General features: G+C 36.7%; 2 protein-coding genes and 1 long non-coding RNA gene across 3 annotated transcripts; all 3 read left to right on the top strand.

Annotated features, from left to right (window-relative positions):
* Positions 1–3,156: 3,156 nt before the first annotated feature.
* LOC147569609 (phenylcoumaran benzylic ether reductase Pyrc5-like) lies at positions 3,157–5,366 on the top strand. Its single transcript, XM_086656089.1, has 5 exons — positions 3,157–3,502; positions 3,594–3,728; positions 3,847–4,084; positions 4,626–4,829; positions 4,938–5,366. The coding sequence occupies exons 1-5, from the start codon at positions 3,317–3,319 to the stop codon at positions 5,102–5,104; spliced, it is 930 nt and encodes a 309-aa protein (XP_086512215.1). The 5' UTR covers positions 3,157–3,316; the 3' UTR covers positions 5,105–5,366.
* Positions 5,367–10,457: 5,091 nt separating this feature from the next.
* On the top strand, positions 10,458–12,418 carry LOC147569608 (uncharacterized). Its single transcript, XR_015231315.1, has 2 exons — positions 10,458–11,893; positions 11,956–12,418. It is a non-coding gene; the product is annotated as an uncharacterized LOC147569608 (long non-coding RNA).
* A 1,413-nt stretch (positions 12,419–13,831) lies between these two features.
* Positions 13,832–15,815, top strand: LOC147569607 (phenylcoumaran benzylic ether reductase Pyrc5-like). The gene is made up of 5 exons (XM_086656088.1): positions 13,832–14,230; positions 14,322–14,456; positions 14,534–14,771; positions 15,134–15,337; positions 15,431–15,815. Exons 1-5 carry the CDS (start codon positions 14,048–14,050, stop codon positions 15,613–15,615), a joined length of 945 nt encoding a protein of 314 aa, XP_086512214.1. The 5' UTR covers positions 13,832–14,047; the 3' UTR covers positions 15,616–15,815.
* The last annotated feature ends 3,619 nt before the right edge of the window (positions 15,816–19,434 follow it).

Genomic DNA, 19,434 nt, shown 5'->3' with positions numbered 1-19,434 from the left:
AAAATTCTGAACGGGAGATATAATCCAAAAATTCCTCAATATTTATTGAACCGTCATAAGAAGGAACATCCATTCGTATACGATAAGCGGGACTTGACGTTGAAGAAGAACCCGATTGGTTAAATTCGGTATTTGTCGTTGGAGGTAGTTGTACGGTTGCAATTTGTTGATGTGGGTTCATGGTTAATTGCCGATGGGTCGGGTTGTGGGTAGCTGATCGAGTGAAGGTGTGGTCGGGTTCTCGATAACGCGGGAGAATAGATTGCACGGGTGGATGATAGGAGGGGTTGTTGAGGTCTTCGGTTTCTCGAGTTCGGGTGAATGGGTTGGCTTGGTGACGTGGGTTAGTGTTGTTGTCGGGTTGGAGAGGGATGTTGATGTTTGGTTCGGTTTCATGTGGACGACGGAGTTGTGGAGGTGGTGTAATCGGATCAACAGCCACGGTGGTTGATCGTGTTTCGGTAAGGGGGTTGGGGTGGTTGTGATGTTGTTGGTATATTGGGTGGGATTCGATGTGGTTGGTAGTGAATGAAGGATATCGGGTATACGGGTATGGGAGACGTGGGTCTTGATAGGTTGTGATGGTTCCTAAAGGAGGTTGGCTAGTGGTGGTTCGGTTGTTGGTTTGTTGGTTGGTGAGGAGGTTGTGGTCGGCCGAGGAGTGGCTCTCGGGTGGTGGTCGGTGTTGTGTTGTTGTTGGTTCGGTGAAGGAAAACGATGGTGGGGTTGACGTGTGGGTATAGTGGGGGTACGGGGGTGTATGAAAAGGTGTGTTCGGGGAATAGGAGGTGATGAATGGTGATGTGATAACCGGTGGAGGGTGGCTAATGGTGTGACCAAATAATGGTGTTGTTGGCTCGGGGGGAAAACCGAGAGGAGGAACACGTGTGGTGATGGTGGTACCCGATAGTTGTGTGGGATGTTGATGTGTGATAGTAGTGGGAGATGAAGTTTGGTTTTTACACATACCTTCTAGTTGTTTGGAGATGACGGAGATGGAATCATTGAGTTGATTGAATCTTTGATCGATTTTATCAAATTTTTCTGTTGTTTCTTTCTTGTACTCATTGAACCATTCTTCCAACTTTTTACCTGCAGATAGCCCTTCTTTAATGTTATCCCATTCAGAGGAGAAAGTTGGTGTTCTTTCCTTAGTTGGTGTAGTTGAGATAGTAGTATTAACCATGATGATAAAAGTGAAGAAGACCGGAAAAAAAAAAAATTTATGGCTCTAGATACCACTTGATGTAGAAACGCAGCGGAATTAAAAGAGATGAATAATTAAATAAGAACGATGAAAATAAAGATCAAATAACTCTAAATAATAAACTTGATTAAAACTTCAATGGGGTTTTTCTCTCATTCTGAGGATAATAGACAAACTAGACATCCTTTTATAGGATTCTGGACTTTCCTAGATAGACTTGAATAAGACTTCCTAAACAATTAAATACTGCAACTTCCTAAATAACTTGGACTCAAATATGAACCTTTCCAATTATTGGAAATATTAAAATAGCATAATTCCTAAACCTAAATTAATTAATATTCATACTAAAATAAGGACTTCCTAATTCTACTCTCTTTAGCCGGTTGGTCCATGACCGGGTCCGGTCATGGAAATAGTCTCCACGCCGGGGGCCCCTGCATCACTTAGTTAAAAATAAACTTAAACAATTTTCAAGTTTAATGAAATCCTAGTTGTTGGAGATTGAAGGTTCTACAGTAACCCTAGTTAGAGCATCTTCAATAAGACACTTAAACTCTAAAACTTAAAGTGACACTTGGAATTTTTGACCACATTTAACCAACCTTCTCTAATGGGATACTCCACTTGGCACTCCATGATGACGTGGAGTCATTTATTACAAAGACTCTCAGTAAAGACACTTTAAAATTAGAGCGTTTCTTGAGTTTTATAAGTGTCATCTCGTAACATTTTATTTTCTAGCTACTTTTTTCTTGTTAATTTTAAGAGTGTCATGTGTAATTAAATAAAGTTACTTTAGAGATCTCCATTGGAGACAAAAGAAATTTAGAGTGTCTCTATTTTGCGACTTAGAGCATCTCCAATGGGACAGTACTCTAACAAAAACTCTGAAGTCAAGTTGTCAAGTGTCAAATAAAGATTCTATTTCCTAAGTGTCAAATAAAGACACTCTAAATTTTTTTAGTCTCCAATGGAGATCTCTAAAATCTCTCTACTTAATACACATGTCACTCTTAAATTGAATACGGAAAAAGTAGTCGAAAAGAAAAGGTTTCTATTGGTTTAAATTTTAAAGTGACACTTAGAGAGTCCCAAAAAGACACTCTAGTTTTAGAGTTTCTCTCTCTAGACACTCTATAATAAATGTGTCCACCTCATAATAGAGTGTCTAAGAAAGTGTCTAATTGGAGATGGTTTTTTAACAAAAATTCCTAAAATTCATATATGACACTCTATGTGTTAGAGATTGAGTGTCCCGTTGGAGATGCTCTTAGAAAAGATGATCTTAATTGACACTTGACAATTAAGATTGTTTGAAAAAGTCCCATCAGAGATGCTCTTATAATTGGGCATTTAAAGTCAAAGCAATTTCATTAGATCTAGAGTGTCCTGTAAGAGACCAAAGAAATTTAGAATGTTTCTATTTTGTCACTCAAAAAAGAGAATTTTAATTGAAACTTTACCATTAGGATTTTTTCAGTTTCGAATGTTATTATTATTTGACAACTGACATAAAAATCTAAAACATTAGACCCTCCGTCACGTTGGAACCCAAAGCGGCTGTTTTGGGCCCGGGGCGCGCCCTGAGTATGTGAATCGTGTTTTTTGCCAATGTCTGGATTATAGGCGTACGCTCAAACTTAGTAAGTGTCGATGTCTCCCGGTGATCAAAACCTCATACCACGGTAGTGGTGGCTAAGTGAGGACAAAATGGTACATACTCTGATGTGTAGGTGAATCGTGTGTTTCGCCAATACCGAAGATTTTTGAACGGTTCGTGGAGCTTTTGCCAAGAAAAAAATTTCATACCTGTGTAAGGTGGTAAAAATGAAGATAATATCGACAACTGCTAGGCCTTGGGGCGTCACATGACTCATGGTGACGCGTCATATGAATTTGTTTTGTTAAAATAAGAAAATATATATGATATGCGGTAACAAATATATGTCTATGATTCTATGAATCTAGACATATACATTAACGTGAGAAAATCAAGACGAATGCGTTTTCTCATCTCCATATAAATACTAGCCCACGAAACATGAATTTCTCACCAAACACTTCTTTCTCTTATCAATTCTTCTGTTTTTATTTTTCCGATTAGAAATGGCAGAAACAACCAAGATTCTGATCATCGGAGGAACTGGTTATATCGGGAAGTTTATAGTCGAAGCAAGCATCAAATCTGGAAATCCTACCTTCGTTTTAGTGAGAGAAAGTACCATTGCCGCCGACCCTGTTAAAGGAAAATTAGTCGAGGGTTTCAAAAACTCAGGCGCTACACTAATCACTGTACGTATTTCACTATTTCTAGAGAGAGAGAAACTGAATTTTATGGTCCCTATCTTCGAGCTTATTGTTTTCTTTTTTTATGGTTTAACAGGGAGATCTTTACGATCACGAGAGTTTAGTGAAGGCGTTTAAGCAAGTTGATGTCGTAATCTCCACCGTCGGATTTGCACAAATCGCAGATCAAGTCAAGATCATTGACGCCATTAAAGAAGCTGGAAATATCAAGGTACTATATCAAATTAATAATCAGATTTTAATTTCTAATCCGGTGAAGATTTGATCGGAAATGGATTTGACGGCGGATTCTGATATCATTTTTGATCGGTTTTTTTTTTTGGAATCAGAGATTCTTTCCATCTGAGTTTGGAAACGATGTGGATCGTTCAACAGCTGTGGAACCAGCTAAGAGTGTGTTTGGAGGTAAAGTTAAAATACGGAGAGCTATTGAAGCGGCTGGGGTTCCACATACATATGTCTCTTCCAATTTCTTTGCTGGTTATTTTCTCCCAACTTTTTCACAACCTGGAGCCACTTCTCCTCCTAGAGATAAAGTTATCATCTTAGGTGATGGTAATGTCAAAGGTAAAAAAAATTACTACCCAAATCCCTAACTATATGTATATTTTCAAATATCACGGATAAGATCGAGTCTTAGCCGTTATCAATATTGTCAATGATTTTCTACACTCAAAGAAGTTGGGGTTGAGTCCAACGAAATACGAGATCAAGATCCAAGTCTTAATCTTTATCAATATTGTCAGTGATTTTTACACTAAAAAATTAACCGAGTCCAACGAAATACGAGATCAGGATTTAAGTCTTAATAGTTATCAATATTGTCATTGATTTTTTACACTCAAAAGTCAAACCCAAGTCCAGCTAAAAGGAAATGCTAAGTGTACAAAGAATTTTTGACAAAATCTTTGACTTGTTGAATCCAGCTAAATACGAGATCTTGTTTTTGCCTTTTTGGCGAAGTCAATTCATGAGCCACCTAAAACAAAAGGCAGAACCTTCCCCAAACCCAAACGGGACCCTTGATTATGGTTAGATCCGAGGTATATATATATGTGTGTGTGTGTGTGTGCACACTCTGAATTTGATAATCACTATCAAACTGCAGCTGTTTTTAACAAGGAAGATGACATTGGGACCTACACAATTAAAGCTGTGAACGATCCAAGAACCTTGAACAAGATTTTGTATATAAGACCACCAAACAATACTCTCTCATTCAATGAGCTTGTTTCCTTATGGGAGAAGAAGATTGGGAAAACCGTGGAAAGGGAGTATGTACCAGAGGAGCAAGTTCTCAAGAACATTCAAGGTTAGTTGTAAGATTAAGGTCTATATTTAAGTTACCTATCAAATTATCAAAGATAAATTGTACCTTGATTTACAATGTGTTTTTTTTTTTCTTTTTTGATTTGTGCAGAGGCCCCTGTTCCACTCAACGTGGTATTGTCGATTTCTCATGCAGTTTATGTGAGAGGAGATCAAACTTCGATTGTGATTGAACCTTCTTTTGGTGTAGAAGCTTCGGAGCTTTATCCAGATGTTAAGTACACAACTGTCGATGAATACCTCAATCAGTTTGTCTGATATATTCACTACCTTCCTAAAACAAATACGAGAAACTTGAGTATCTCACGTCCGAATTTTATCTTATGTTTAAATGAATAAATAATGGGTCATCAACAACTATGATTAGGATTGCTTGTGTGGTTATAGTTGTCTAGTTTGCACTGTTTCTTTTATTTGCAATCGAAATATCTCCCGAGCTACGATAATGTCAATGTTATATCAAAGAAAATATTTGTGATTTTCATATTGATACACATAAGGGAAACAAATTTTAACATAATTCTCCATTCGTGCTTACCAATTTAATCTATTGAATAACCCAATCTTTTCCGATAAATTTTTAATACAATTTTTTTTAGTGAAACTAAATTCCATTAATAAAGTTACCACTACAATGTTTAGCCCTTCGGAATACATACAGTAGCAGAAATCAAATGTGTACTTAATTGTAATGAAAGTTTAACTTCAGTGGCTTGATCCTAGAAGTGTTGAGTCAATGTTGGACCAATGTGGAAGCCGTTAGAATATGACCATCGACCTTGAGATGGCGTCTACAAAACACATAGTGGACGTCAAATGCTTCCGCTGTGGCGATTGGTTACAATGATTGATTAGTAATCGAATACTAAAACTCCTAGAACCCATCTCTTATTTATAGGGTTTAGGGTTTCCTAGTTTCTCTTAACTAAACTAGGAAACAATATAATCTCTACTCAATATTACTATTAAATAGTTAAAAGAGATATCCTAAATATATCTTCGATATCTTTCATATCTTCCAATATCTTGGACTCATCTTGATCGTCGGATCTCTTCATGTCGATCCGTCTCATCTTCTCATATCTTGGACGGTTGATATTTGACATCTTTGGATCTCTACTCAATATTACTATTAAATAGTTAAAAGAGATATCCTAAATATATCTTCGATATCTTTCATATCTTCCAATATCTTGGACTCATCTTGATCGTCGGATCTCTTCATGTCGATCCGTCTCATCTTCTCATATCTTGGACGGTTGATATTTGACATCTTTGGATCTCGATTCATCTCGATCCTTATACTCTAACAAGATCATAGATTTCTTATCGGATCTGGACCCATATGTTGCATATCTGTAATTCTAGTGGTTGTTTGAAGGTTGGACAGTTTCTGAATAAGTGAAAATTTGTTTCCAAAACTCACATCTCTTTTGACTTGAACAAAAATTAAGATGCTGAGTGTAAAGAGAGGATAAATCTAAGGCCCAAAAAAGGAGCCCAAATACCAAATCCAACCCAATAGGGAATATTATCTAAAAAAAAACCCAAAAAGTGATTTTACCTCTCTATCCCTACAAAAGAATTGCTTACCTCTCCTGTCCCTCACTCATTTCCCGCCCAAAAAAGCCAACCAGCCTCTCTCCTTTTCCACCTGACTTGATATGACCCAAGAGATGCCAGCCTTTCTCTCTTCTCTCTCGAACTCCGCGCTCTCTCTCCTCATTCAAACCCAAAATTGATTAGACAAAACCCTCTCCATCTCTCTCTCTTCATTCAACCGATTCCACTCTATCTCTCCTCTCTATCTCTCCTCTCTATCTCTCTCTCTTCATTCTAACAAAGCTGCCTCTCCGTATCTCTCTCTATCTCTTTTTCAAGCGAAACCTTAACAGCCATTAACGCCTCTTTCATTCGAAACGATACCGGCGAATCTCTCTCAATCAAACCTATTTAAGCAACCGGATCTACCCATTTTTCTCTCTATTTCGCTCTCTTTCAACATATCTGGTGCTTCTCTTTCGATTTCTCTCTCTTTCAAACACAGGTACGTCCCTGTTCTTCCTCTAACTCTTGATCGTCTCTCTGTTGTTGGTAAATTATTTTGATTGTTAGAAAATTTTTGGGGTTTCTTGTTTCAGATCTGTGTTTGTTGGTAATATTTTAGGGTTGTTGGTTCAGTTTTAGGGGTGTTCAAAAATTTGGGGGTGTTTTCAAACAATTAGGGTTTATTATTTCAAGTTCAGTAGTCTGATCTTGAGTTTTTGAGAAAACATTTTGGGTTGTTTTTCAAAAAAGTTTTAGGGTTAAGTTGCTCTACAGTTTGTGATAAAACATTTTGGTTGTTGTTTTGTGATTTCGGAAGCATTTGGGTGTATATGGTTCTTCATCAAGCTTGTAGGTTAGGTTTGTTTTAACATTTAGGGTTGTGATCCGAAAGTTAGGTTTCTGTGGAGACATTTAGTACTTTGTCTTTGATTTTTTGGGGTCTGTCTTTGTTGATGAAGTGAATGATTTGTTTTATCATTCTGGGTTGTGTTGAAGAAATGTTAGATTATGTTTATACATTTTGATAGTTGTTTGTGATTTCGGAAGCATGCATCTTCACAGAAAGGTCATTTGGGTGTTTATGAATCTTCATCAAGTTTCCAGGTTAGGGTTGTTTTAACATTTAGGTTTCTGTGGTGACATTTATGGGTGTTTGTTTGTTGATGAAATTATGGTTCTTCATCAATGTTTTAACATTGGGGTTTATGGTTCTTCATCAAGTTTTTAGGTTAGGTTTGTTGATGAAATTATGGGTTTGTTGTTACATTTTGGGTTGTGATCAGCAAATTAAGTTTCTGTGGAGACATTTAGTACTTTATTTTCGATTTTTGGTTAATTGTCTTTGTTGATGAAATGAATGGTTTGTTTTAGAATTCTGGGTTCTGTTAAAGAAATTAGGGTTATGTTGAGACATTTTGGGTTTTATTCTTGGTAAATATTGGAGACATTTTGTTTTTTTTTTATAAAAAATTTGGTTGGGTGTTGATGCATTTGGTGGTTTTTACCCATGAAATTTGATATGATGTAACATTTTGGGTTGTGTAGAAATATTTTTGGTTTGTTTCAAACATGTGGGGGTATCTTACAAACATTTCAATTTGTGCAGAAAACATATAAAAGATAGTGAAGAGCCAACCACTGCTGGGCCTAGTAAAAAAGGCAAGAAAATGATGAATGTGACATCATCAGCTTACAGTGGTGTAGCATTTGTAGTCGTGTTGGAACATTTGGCTGAATGATCTAACATATCTATTACTGTGTGTTTGAAGCATCGATCTGCGACATCCAAATCGAATGAGCAGATGGTGGAGGCTCAACGTACAGAGTCAAGAGAGCAAAAGAAGAAAAATTATTTAAATTACAAATGTAATTTAAAAGCAGTTCACAAGGTAGCAAGGGACAATTTGGAAGCATTTGTAGTCCAGTTTTTGTTCTCTGGAATGTTGATGAAATGAATGGGTTGTTTTAATAATTTGGGTTGTGTTCCAGAAATTGGGGTTATGTTGAGACATTTAGTACTTTGTTTATGATTTTTGAGAGTTTTACTTGATTATTACAGTGATGTTATTGGTCAATGTGGCAGACAATTTGGTTTATGTTTTAACATTTAGTGGGGTGTTGATGGATTTTGTGGTTATTAATGAGTAAAAATTGATATGTTTTTGACATTTTGGGTTGTGTAGAAACATTTTGTGCAAAACATTTAAAAAATAGAAGCAGCAGCAGCAAGACAATAGGTTGTACAAAGAGCTAGCTCTAGAAAGAGGGCTAGTGAAGAGACAATAACTGCAGGGCCTAGTAAAAAAGACTAAAAAATATTAAAGGTGACTGAATCACAGACCAAGGCAAGATGCATTCCTAAACATTTTGCATAATGTTTAAGAATGCATACGAAATGACATAAGGTTCTGTGAAAAAAGTTAAAATTTGGGAAAAACAGTGGCATCAGATTTTTGAAATGTCCTCTCATTATTGATTGTGGTCTAGCATTAAGTATAATGTTTTCGCATTATTGGTGGTGTCCCGACAATTTGCAAAATGATCTCGCATTATTGACTGTGTTCTAGCATTGTAAATAATGTTTAGGGGTACAAGGTAATAACAACAGTTGTTTCTCAAACAATTCGAATAATGTTAGCACATTATTGATAATGTTGGAACATTTTCAAGAATGTTTAAGAATTGCAGAAATTGTTCCTCGAGCATTATGTATAATGTAACATGCAAGTTACCTAATCTTCATCCATTTCAGAATATATTCGGAAATGTTACACAACGACGGAGTATGTCCGTTTCAAAATCAAAAGTTCTCTCATCAGCGAAGAAGTGTAGGTATTTTAAATTGAATTCTGCTTTGCAATTTAACAAATGTTTGGGCACTGCTTAAAATGCTTAGAAAACGTTAGACTGATCTGTACATCTTTAATACAAACTTGTGGTGAACATTTTTCAAAATGTTCACACATCCTTTAAAATGTTAATACAAATTGTAAAGTGTTTTTAACAAAACGAGAACCAGTTGCTACTGTTAACATAACTGTACTGAATAGTGTTAACACATCCCGTAAAATGTTTAGACAAACTGTAAAGTGTTGCTTACAAAACGAGAAGTGGTTGCTAATATTAACAAATCTGTACGGAACAACAATGAAAACACCATGAAAATACCCAAAAACCAAGAAGAACCTCACCAATGGACCTTCAAATAAGTAGATCTACAAATTTATATATTTAACTCTCTACAAAACCATGAAAACACCATGAAACCAGATCTGAAGTTTTTTTTAACCTCCATTAAAGAAGATGAAGATGATGATTGAAGAACTGGGTTTGTGTGTGGGCTGAACCATGAAAAAGTGGGTGTGTGTGGTTTTATAGATGAAGATGATGATTGAAGAAGTGGGTTTGTGTCGGTTTTATAAGTGATGACTAAACCACGAAAAAGTGAAAAGGGGTTGTGTCTCGGTTTTAATATGGTAGAGAGATGAAGATGATGATTGAAGAAGATGATGACTGTAGAGAGATGAAGATGATGATTGAAGAAGATGATGGTCGGTGAGGTTCGATTTTAATATGGTAGAGAGAGAAAGTAAAAACAGATTATGGAGAGAGAAAAATATTTGATTTCTGGAAGAGAGATATTTTGGAGAGAGAAAGATAGGGTTTCTTATAAAGGGAGAGAGTTGTTGGATATATATAGGAGGGCAAAAGAGGGATTAGAAGAAAATATTAGATCTTAGAGATACGAGTTGGGTCCGGATTGAGCATAGGGATGTGTATTTGGGTTTGATTTGAGATATTAGTTGATTTTTGGGTTTTGGGTGGGTTAATAATCCCTATTGGGTTTTTTTTTGTATTTGGGCCCAAAAATTGGGCCTTTCATCAAAAAATTCGAGTGTAAATAACAAAATTGGTGAGTGCATTTCAAATTTCGCTTTTCATAATTCAGTTGGTGATTTCAACAAAAAAAAAAAAATAATTCAGTTGGTGAGGTTCAGAGGTTATGATGTGTGAGTTTATTGTCATTAGAAAAATGAAATACCACCAACCACATCCCCACAACCTTTCTTTTTTTTTTTTTTTTTTTTTGTTGAAAGTTGCATCTATTAAACTCTTAACGTGCGATTACAATATAAAGAAATAAACATAAACGGAACATTCTTCCAAATCTTAGTATTATTCTTCCTTCTCGCCCATTTAGCCAACTTGTCTGCTTGGATATTTAACTTCCTGTTTGAGTAATTGAAAATGACGCTTCTTAGCTTTCGTTGTATGTCTTTAATCTCTCGAATGTGGATATTGGACTGCCATTGCACCTGATGGTTACTGTCTTTCAGATGCGCTATGAGATTACTATTGTCACTTTCGATGATAACCGAATGGTGGTTGTTTGATATTGCCCACTTGAGGCCATGAAGGATTGCTATTGCTTCACTTTCTTCACTTGATCTAGCTCTGGACGTCGTAGCTTTAGCCTCTAGAAAGGTAGACTCCGAGTCATGAGCTATCAAACCGATACCGATGATAGAGTCTACTGATTTATATGATGCGTCGACATTGATCTTAATAAACGAGTCACTGGGAGGGCGCCATGTATCTGGCTTAGAGTTCACTTTATTTTTGGTTCCTTCTTCTTTTTGCGGTGTCCTATTAATCATGTTGATGACTGTTTTAATCTCTGTAATCTCGTACTGGAAACAGTTGTCACATCTCATTTTCCAAATGTTCCATAAAATGGTAGCAAAGTGTATCTTATTACCTGTCGAGCTCAGTTGTGTTGGGTCCTGCCAAGAAAAAATCCATTCCCCTATCGATATGATATTTTCTGATATTATGTTGAATTTGAACCAAATATTTTTTGCTCTGGGGCAATGTAATAACGCGTGTTCTATGGTTTCCTCTTCAGCGCAAATGGGACATTTAGTATTGTTGTCTATGAATTTACCTATTCGTGCTCTCACTGGAAGTGCCTTGGAACAAATTTTCCACATGAAAAGTTGGATTCTAGGTATAATCGGCATTGACCATACGAAGTTCCAATTCGGTGTGTGGGCGGTTATGCTGGTATTCCTGTTATTTAAGTGATTGTACATAGATTTCACAGTATATTTCCCCGAATCAGTAAGGGACCATTTTAACGAATCATCGCCTTCCTTATCAATAGCGATTGCTCTGATTAGGTTGGATGTGTCATTATCAAAAGTTTCTTGCAATATTCTTTCATTCCACGAATTATTCGAAATTAGCTGTGAAACCTTAGTAAGGTTCGAATTCTGAGAGTTCGGGATGGGCGCGTTTTTGTTTGGAATCCAGTTGTCGTTCCAAATGTTGATCATATTCCCCTTGTGAACTTCCCACGTGGAGAGTTTGTTAATTAGGTCCAGATGTTTTCTAATATTTTTCCAAATCCATGAATGATGTTGTTTTGCAGGTCCGGGGTAATCAGCTTTAGGGTAGTATTTCGCCTTAAGAAGTTGTACCCAGGCCGCTGTAGGATCAGTCCTCAGCTTCCATGCTAGCTTACTAAGGAGGGCTATGTTATCTAGATCTGGCTTATGGAGGCCCAATCCTCCCAACCTTTTGGGAAGACAAATTTCGGACCAAGCTTTGGTGCATATACCTTTCGACTTACCCCACCAGAAAGACTTTTGAAGAGTCCTTATGCGGTTGCTTACACCTTTCGGAATGGCGAAGCATTGCATCTGATATCGGGGTACGGCTGCCGCTATAGCTTCGATGACTACCGTGCGGCCTGCCTGCGAGAGAAACGAGTGATTCCACTTAGAAAGTTTAAGGCTAATCTGTTCGACTAGCTCATTGAAGATTTTCGTTTTATTGGCCCCAATGAAAAGTTGCGCTCCTAGGTATTTCTCCGACGTGTAGGCGTACTTAACTTTAAGGGATCTCATAATAATTCTCTTGAATTTTGGGTGAGAGTTTTTCGAGTAAAAAATATTGGATTTGGAATAGTTTATCATTTGACCCGAAGTAGCACTGAATATTTCAAGAATATGTTTGAGGTTATGCGCGTTTTCAATCGAGTTACGGCCAAATATGATACAATCATCCGCAAAAAGCAAGTGGGTGATTTCCAGATTGGGGTTGTTCGTAGGAAAGCCTTTAAATTTGCTCTCGCCTATGGTAGTGGTAAGGAGGCGACTAAGTCCTTCCATGACCAGCGTGAAGAGAAAAGGGGAGAGAGGATCACCCTGTCTAATACCTCTGGTCGGATGAAGGGTCTCACCAGGCCGCCCATTTACCAAGATAGCCATAGACGAGGTTGAAATGCAGTTTAAAATCATATTGATCCAATGCTCAGAGTATCCCAACTTTTTCATAATATCTATAATGAAACTCCATTCTATCCTGTCAAACGCTTTTGACATATCAATTTTGAGGCCAAAGTAACCCTTAGCTCCTTTTAATTTTTTGTAAGAGTGGATAATCTCTTGTCCGATAATGATATTGTCCGTGATGTTTCTTCCGGGCACAAAAGCTGCTTGAAAAGGAGATATAATGCTATGAAGAGTGGATTTGAGTCTATTCGCTAAAATTTTTGTAATGATCTTGTAAGTTGTGTTTAGAAGGCTTATCGGCCTGTAGTCAGCTGCTGTTTGGGGAGACAAGGTTTTCGGGATGAGGCAAATGAAAGTGTGATTCGTCTCCACCGGAAGAGTAGCGCTAATGAAGAAACTATTCACCAAATCATAAATATCGCTACTTACCGTGTCCCAATTGGTTTGAAAGAAGAAGGGAGGGAAGCCATCCGACCCCACAACCTTTCTTTGAAGTAACCCAAGCACGTCTCCTCTGTCAAATGATATTTATGTTCTCTAGTATAACTTATAAGAAAACTACAAACCTGTCACTAGGATTAACTAAATTTGTTTCGACAAAAAAGAAACTAATTACCGTTTGTTGTACAAAAGAATAAGAAAAACATAACATTTAATTTGCGAGTTTTAGCGCTTGTTACATATTCAATTTTGCAAGGTTTATATGAGATAAATATGTGGGCAAAGATGCCAACGAGGTGTATTTGTAGCATTCTTTTAATACAAAACTTTAAATAAAAATATTTATTTTTGTTAAATTAACGAAATACGGATGGTATGTGGCAATAAATAGTGTTATTTTCTAAATGACCCGTTAAAGTGTGATCAGAGCTTTTCATGTAAGTCCTGAAGTTATCAAAAACACCGAGATGACTATCTTTTGTGTTTTTTTTATGAATCGCCTAAAATGTCAAATTTTAATTTTTCAAAATTTTTCTTTTGTCATTCTCGTCACTTTTAAATTTCATCATCATCTTCTCTTTTTAATCTCCCTTAATAGATTTTTCTTTTAAATTTGCAAAATTTTAACAACTTGAATATTTTTTTTTTTCTTCTCCTCTCTTTGTTCTCGTTTATTTTTCACTCTCAAGAGAACCCAATTGTTGTCCGAATAAAAATAAATAAATTAAAAAAAAAAATTCATTCGTTAATGGAGGATCTGATTCTAAACCTATAAAGAATGAATGACTTTAATCATGATACAATGATAATACTAACAAATTGAAGAAAGAGTAATCAATCCCTCACGAAACAACAACTTCCCACCAAACACTTCTTTCTCTTATCAATTCTTCTGTTTTCATTTTTCCGATTAGAAATGGCAGAAATAACCAAGATTCTGATCATCGGAGGAACTGGATATATCGGAAAGTTCATAGTTGAAGCAAGCATCAAATCTGGAAATCCTACCTTCGTTTTAGTGAGAGAAAGCACAATTGCCGACCCTGTCAAAGGAAAATTAGTCGAGGGTTTCAAAAACTCCGGCGCTACACTCATCACTGTACGTATTTCACTATTTCTAGAGAGAGAGAGAAACTGAATTTTATGCTCTCTATCTTCGAGCTTATTGTTTTCTTTTTATGGTTTAACAGGGAGATCTTTACGATCATGAGAGTTTAGTTAAGGCGTTTAAGCAAGTTGATGTCGTAATTTCCACCGTCGGATTTGCACAAATCGCAGATCAGGTCAAGATCATTGACGCCATTAAAGAAGCTGGAAATATTAAGGTAAATTTTTTATCCGATCAAGATTTGACCGCGAATGATTTAATGGCTGACTCCAATTACATTTTTGGTGAAATTAGAGATTCTTTCCATCTGAGTTTGGAACGGATGTGGATCGTTCAACAGCGGTTGAACCAGCTAAAAGTGCATTCGGACGGAAAGCTCAAATACGGAGAGCTATTGAAGCGGCTGGGGTTCCATACACATATGTCTCTTCCAATTTCTTTGCTGGTTATTTTCTACCCAATTTGTCACAATTTGGAACTACATCTCCTCCTATTGATAAAGTCATGATCTTAGGTGATGGAACACCTAAAGGTAAAAAAAAATTATTACTATCCAAATCCCAAAATTATATACATATATTTTCGAATATCTCTGGTGATGATGATGCTAGATGATCATGTCTTATGTCTTAGTCGTTATGATTTTTACACTCAAAAGTCAAATCCAAGTCCAGCGAAATATGAGGTCTTGTTTAGAGTGAAGTCATTCAGGAGTCACCTAAAACAAAAAGCCGGACTTACCCCAAATCAAATCCTTAATTCTGGTTAGATCTGAGATAGGGTTTGAATTTTAAACTTTTCTATAACCATGGCTTCGAAGGTCTTCTGCCCTTTGTGGGACAATTATGTCAATATATTTATATTCTAAATTTGATCTTCTATATCAAAGGGCAGCTGTTTTTAACAGGGAAGATGACATTGGGACCTACACAATTAAAGCTGTGAATGATCCCAGGACCTTAAACAAGAGTTTGTATATAAGACCATCAAATAATACTCTCTCATTCAATGAGCTTGTTTCCTTATGGGAGAAGAAGATTGGGAAAACCCTCCAAAAGGAGTATGTACCAGAGGAGCAAGTTCTCAAGAACATTCGAGGTCGGTTGTAATATTATGGTCTATATTAAGTTAACTTACCGAAGATCAATTGTACCTTAATTTACAATATGTTCTTTTTTATGCTTTGTGCAGAGGCTCCTATCCCACTCAATGTGGTACTGTCGATTTCACATGCAGTTTACGTGAGAGGAGGTCAAACTTCATTTGCGATTGAACCTTCCTTTGGGGTGGAAGCTTATGACCTTTATCCAGATGTAAAGTACACAACTGTCGACGAATACCTCAATCAGTTTGTAAAACAAATACAAGAAACTTGAGATGATTGAAATACATATCTCACCTAAGAATTTTAGCTTATGTTTAAATGAAAAAATAACGAGTCATCAACGACTATAGTTACGGTTACTTGTGTGGTATAGTTGTCTAGTTTGTCCTGTTTCTTGTATTTGCAATTGAAATACTCCTAAAGTACTACAATATCAATGTTATATGAAAGAAGATGTTTGTGATTTTCTTATTGTCTTCTAATTCAATCTTTGCTAAAAACATTTTCTAGTCATGGAAACCCAAGAAAAAGTCCTTCTCCTACTTGGGTTTCATGGGCAGGTGCATTTCCAATGTTTTTTTTGATGAAATAGGACTGATCAGCCTATACTTTATTCAAATCAAATATCGAAAAAAGCGTTAGATTAACATTTCCAATGTCACTAAATTGTAATATTAGACTTGGAATCTTTTAATCAGTAAATTAGCTTAATGGGTGCACGCATTGGCTCTATGTTTGCACTAAAGTGTCTTTTTATGAGCTAAAATGCAAAAGTGTCACATTTTCGTGAGTTTAGAACTTTAGATGAGAACCCAAAAGACTATATATAATTTTCTTGAGTTTAGAACTTTAGGTGAGAATCCAAAAGACTATATACACATGAAGAAAAGTAAATTTGTTTTCAATTGCAAAAAAGAGTGACCTAAATGGAGAGAGTGCAATAGGGAATGGGCTACTGAGATTCTCATTAAGAGACAAAAATAATCTAAATCGTCAGATCCAATTCATGTTTGAATTCGTCTTAAACTTTTATTTCGCTTACAAGTAAAATTATACTCCAGATCTACACGAAATCAATAATTTCTATTTTCGAATGGTCGTTGGTATTTACACAACTAAGGGCAATTTACATGGATATTTATTTAGAGAACGTACATTTGGTATTTATAGAGATCTTTTAATTAGAACCCATAATCTATTGAGAGATTTTATAGGGCCCCCTCATTTTTGTTAAAAGGCCTCCCCTCAGTGATAATTTAGCAAGTAAAATGGTTCATGGGGAGGCCTTTTAACAAAATTGGGGAGGCCTTATAAAACTTCCCTAATCTATTTTGTATTTAAAAGTGAACACTTAAATTTAGAAAGAAGTCCATGAAAATAACCATATAATACAACTCCAAACCTAAAACTAATAGCTAAACACCACTGCAATCAAAAGCAAAGGTTTTTGTTGTTGGTTTGGTTACAACATGTTTGATTTCCTCTCTATAGAAATCTTGGATTACTCAACACATATAGAACTAGGGTTTCCATGCATATAAGAGGTAGCAGAATTTTGTTCGTTGAAAAATCCGGTTGAAGATCTGGTAACATTTACAGTTAAATTACAAATAAACATGGAATGCCACTGAAACGTGAATGTAAAAGAATAAAAATATTAAAAAATCAGAAAATCTGTATACTTCTACTGTAGTTAAAGCCAAGGTATTTATGGTCATTAAATTGTGATTGATTTTTCATAGTTTGGAAGATGTTGGTATAGTTGCCAAAATTAATGCAAAATCGAAGAAATGTTAAAGAAATGCGAAGGTATTGTCAGCTGTTAAACAAACTCGCTCGTCAAAAATTACAAAAGCGTAACTGATTTTCTGGGTAAGTCAGAAGTATACAGAACATAAACATCTTAAAATCAAGAAAGTGCTAGGAGAATATACAATTTTTTGAAGAAATAGATTACTTTCCATGCTACATTTTCTAGACAAAATCAAATTCTATAAAGAGAGAGAGAGAGAGAGAGAGAGAGAGAGAGAGAGAGAGAGCGAGAGAGAGATACGGTCACAAATATGTGAATAATTTCTGATTTTATTTTATTTTTTTGGATTTTTTGTGAAAAAGATTGATGAAGCAATAGGGTTTTGGAGTAAGAGACTTTGAGAGAAAGGGAGATGATGAGAGAACCAATCTTCGGTATTGTGAAAGAGAAAAGGAGAGTGGTTTGATCGTTTTGGAGAAAGGAGAGTAAAGAGAAAATGAGAATTAGGTCGATTTTAACTAGTGGATAGGTAGCAATTAGGATAGAAGAATAAGGTTATGGAAGTAAATTACTCTTAGAGGACCTAAATCTTTTCAAATTATATTTGGTCTTTTGGGACATTGACCCTATAATTTTACAACTCATCCACCTTTATTACTGTAGACGGTAAAATGTCTACGGGTCGGAAAGTCTGACAGTCAACGGGTCAACGGTCAAAAGTCTTGTCGGGTCGGGTCGGATGCTTTGGGGACCAGCTACGTGTCGAAAAGAACCTGCACACAAAAAGAGAAGAGATCGTGAAGCCTCTGGGACACCGGGATGGTGTCGGCCTAAGGGGGCTCCGACGGTCAAGTCAGATACTCGATCAAATATAAATAAGATGAAAGTGGGCGATAGGGAGGTAACCGTCGTCCGAGTGCTTAGGTGTCGCGGCTCATGGAGTTGTCGGAACAGATCTCAACGGTAGTGATATCGTGACGATAACCTGGTGGTCGTACGTGGGGTTTGCAGTAAGTCGCTGGTCATAAATGAGCTTTGCAATAAGACTTAAGTCGTAAATAGATCGAACGATGATGATTTGTAGGTGGACGGTGTTGATACACTTGTCTCCTTGTCGCGTTGGATGAGATAGTAAGAGGGTGGTCGTAAAAGGATGGTGTTACCACCAGCTAGTTACTGTCGGATGGGTGTTACAGTCAGCTAGTTACCGTTGGATGAGAGGTATATGAGACCCGAGAGCTTTCTTATGCGATAAGGAGGTGGTGGTAATGGTGTCGATACGGCTAGCCAGTTACTATTCAATTCGGGACTACCAAGCTCTTATCTCCCAACTTCTAAGACGATGAGTCAGAGACTTTGGAAAAGTGGAGAGTTCTTTGAGAAGCTTATCGAAAAGAATGGTAGTAAAGATGGATTAGATTACTCGAGTATTGCTATCGAATATTGGATGCCTTGTCTGAATGTTGCTTCTCGTATTTATAGTGGTGGAGAGGGATTGCCTTGATGACGACCAGCTAGTAACCGACGTACTTATTCCGTGTCATTACTTCTGAGAGATACGTTAAGGGCTAGAGGATCTGTCCATCAGATGAGTATTCGAATTTCTCGAGGGACGACCAGGATGTTACCGCGTGTGCGGTAAGCTACTGGCCGGTAACGCCCGTCTTTAAGCGACAGATACGGAATACTTACCACTAGTGCGGTTATGATTTGCGCAATATTCCTCTGGCCGTAAGATTGCCTAGTACCGGCGGGTGACTATCACGTGACACGTGTCAGATACGCTTAGTGTCAAGCGGGTATGGATTCGGTGACCGGAGTAGCGACTTGGTCCATTATCGGGCCTTCTTATTTAGCCTCACGGGTTTTACCCTTACAAAGCAGTTGTTCCTTTGTTCTACAGGCACCTCGTGGGGCGGATATTTGTCCATACTATTACTATGACTCTATGAGTCCGATTATTCTTAAGACGTCATGATTGTTAAACCTCTCCCTTTAATGAGATCTTTGAACTTCAACTCCCTCCAATAATGAATTTTTTGAAATATTAAAATTTCAAAATTAATGAAGCTCCATCAAGTCAATTTCCTCCAAATGGTGGATGATTGCAGGGATGATGGTTGGTGATAATCAGGGCCGACCCAAGTATATCGGAGGCCCCAAGCGAAATAAAAAATTGGGACCCCATACATTGAAATATTAGAAAAAATTTAAACAATACAAAGGGTAGGAATTGAACCCTTGACCTTTTATCCAAGATCTAAACTCTTTACCACTAAGCTACGCCTTAAATTATGTTTGAAATTAGTTTAAAGTATAATTAATTTTTCGAAAGTT

Source organism: Eschscholzia californica, unplaced genomic scaffold (genome assembly GCF_041429995.1).
Source record: "Eschscholzia californica isolate CP2 unplaced genomic scaffold, dmEscCali1.0.p SCAF_1, whole genome shotgun sequence".
In the NCBI taxonomy this organism is placed as follows: Eukaryota; Viridiplantae; Streptophyta; class Magnoliopsida; order Ranunculales; family Papaveraceae; genus Eschscholzia; species Eschscholzia californica.
This window is presented reverse-complemented; position numbering and strand designations above follow the sequence as displayed.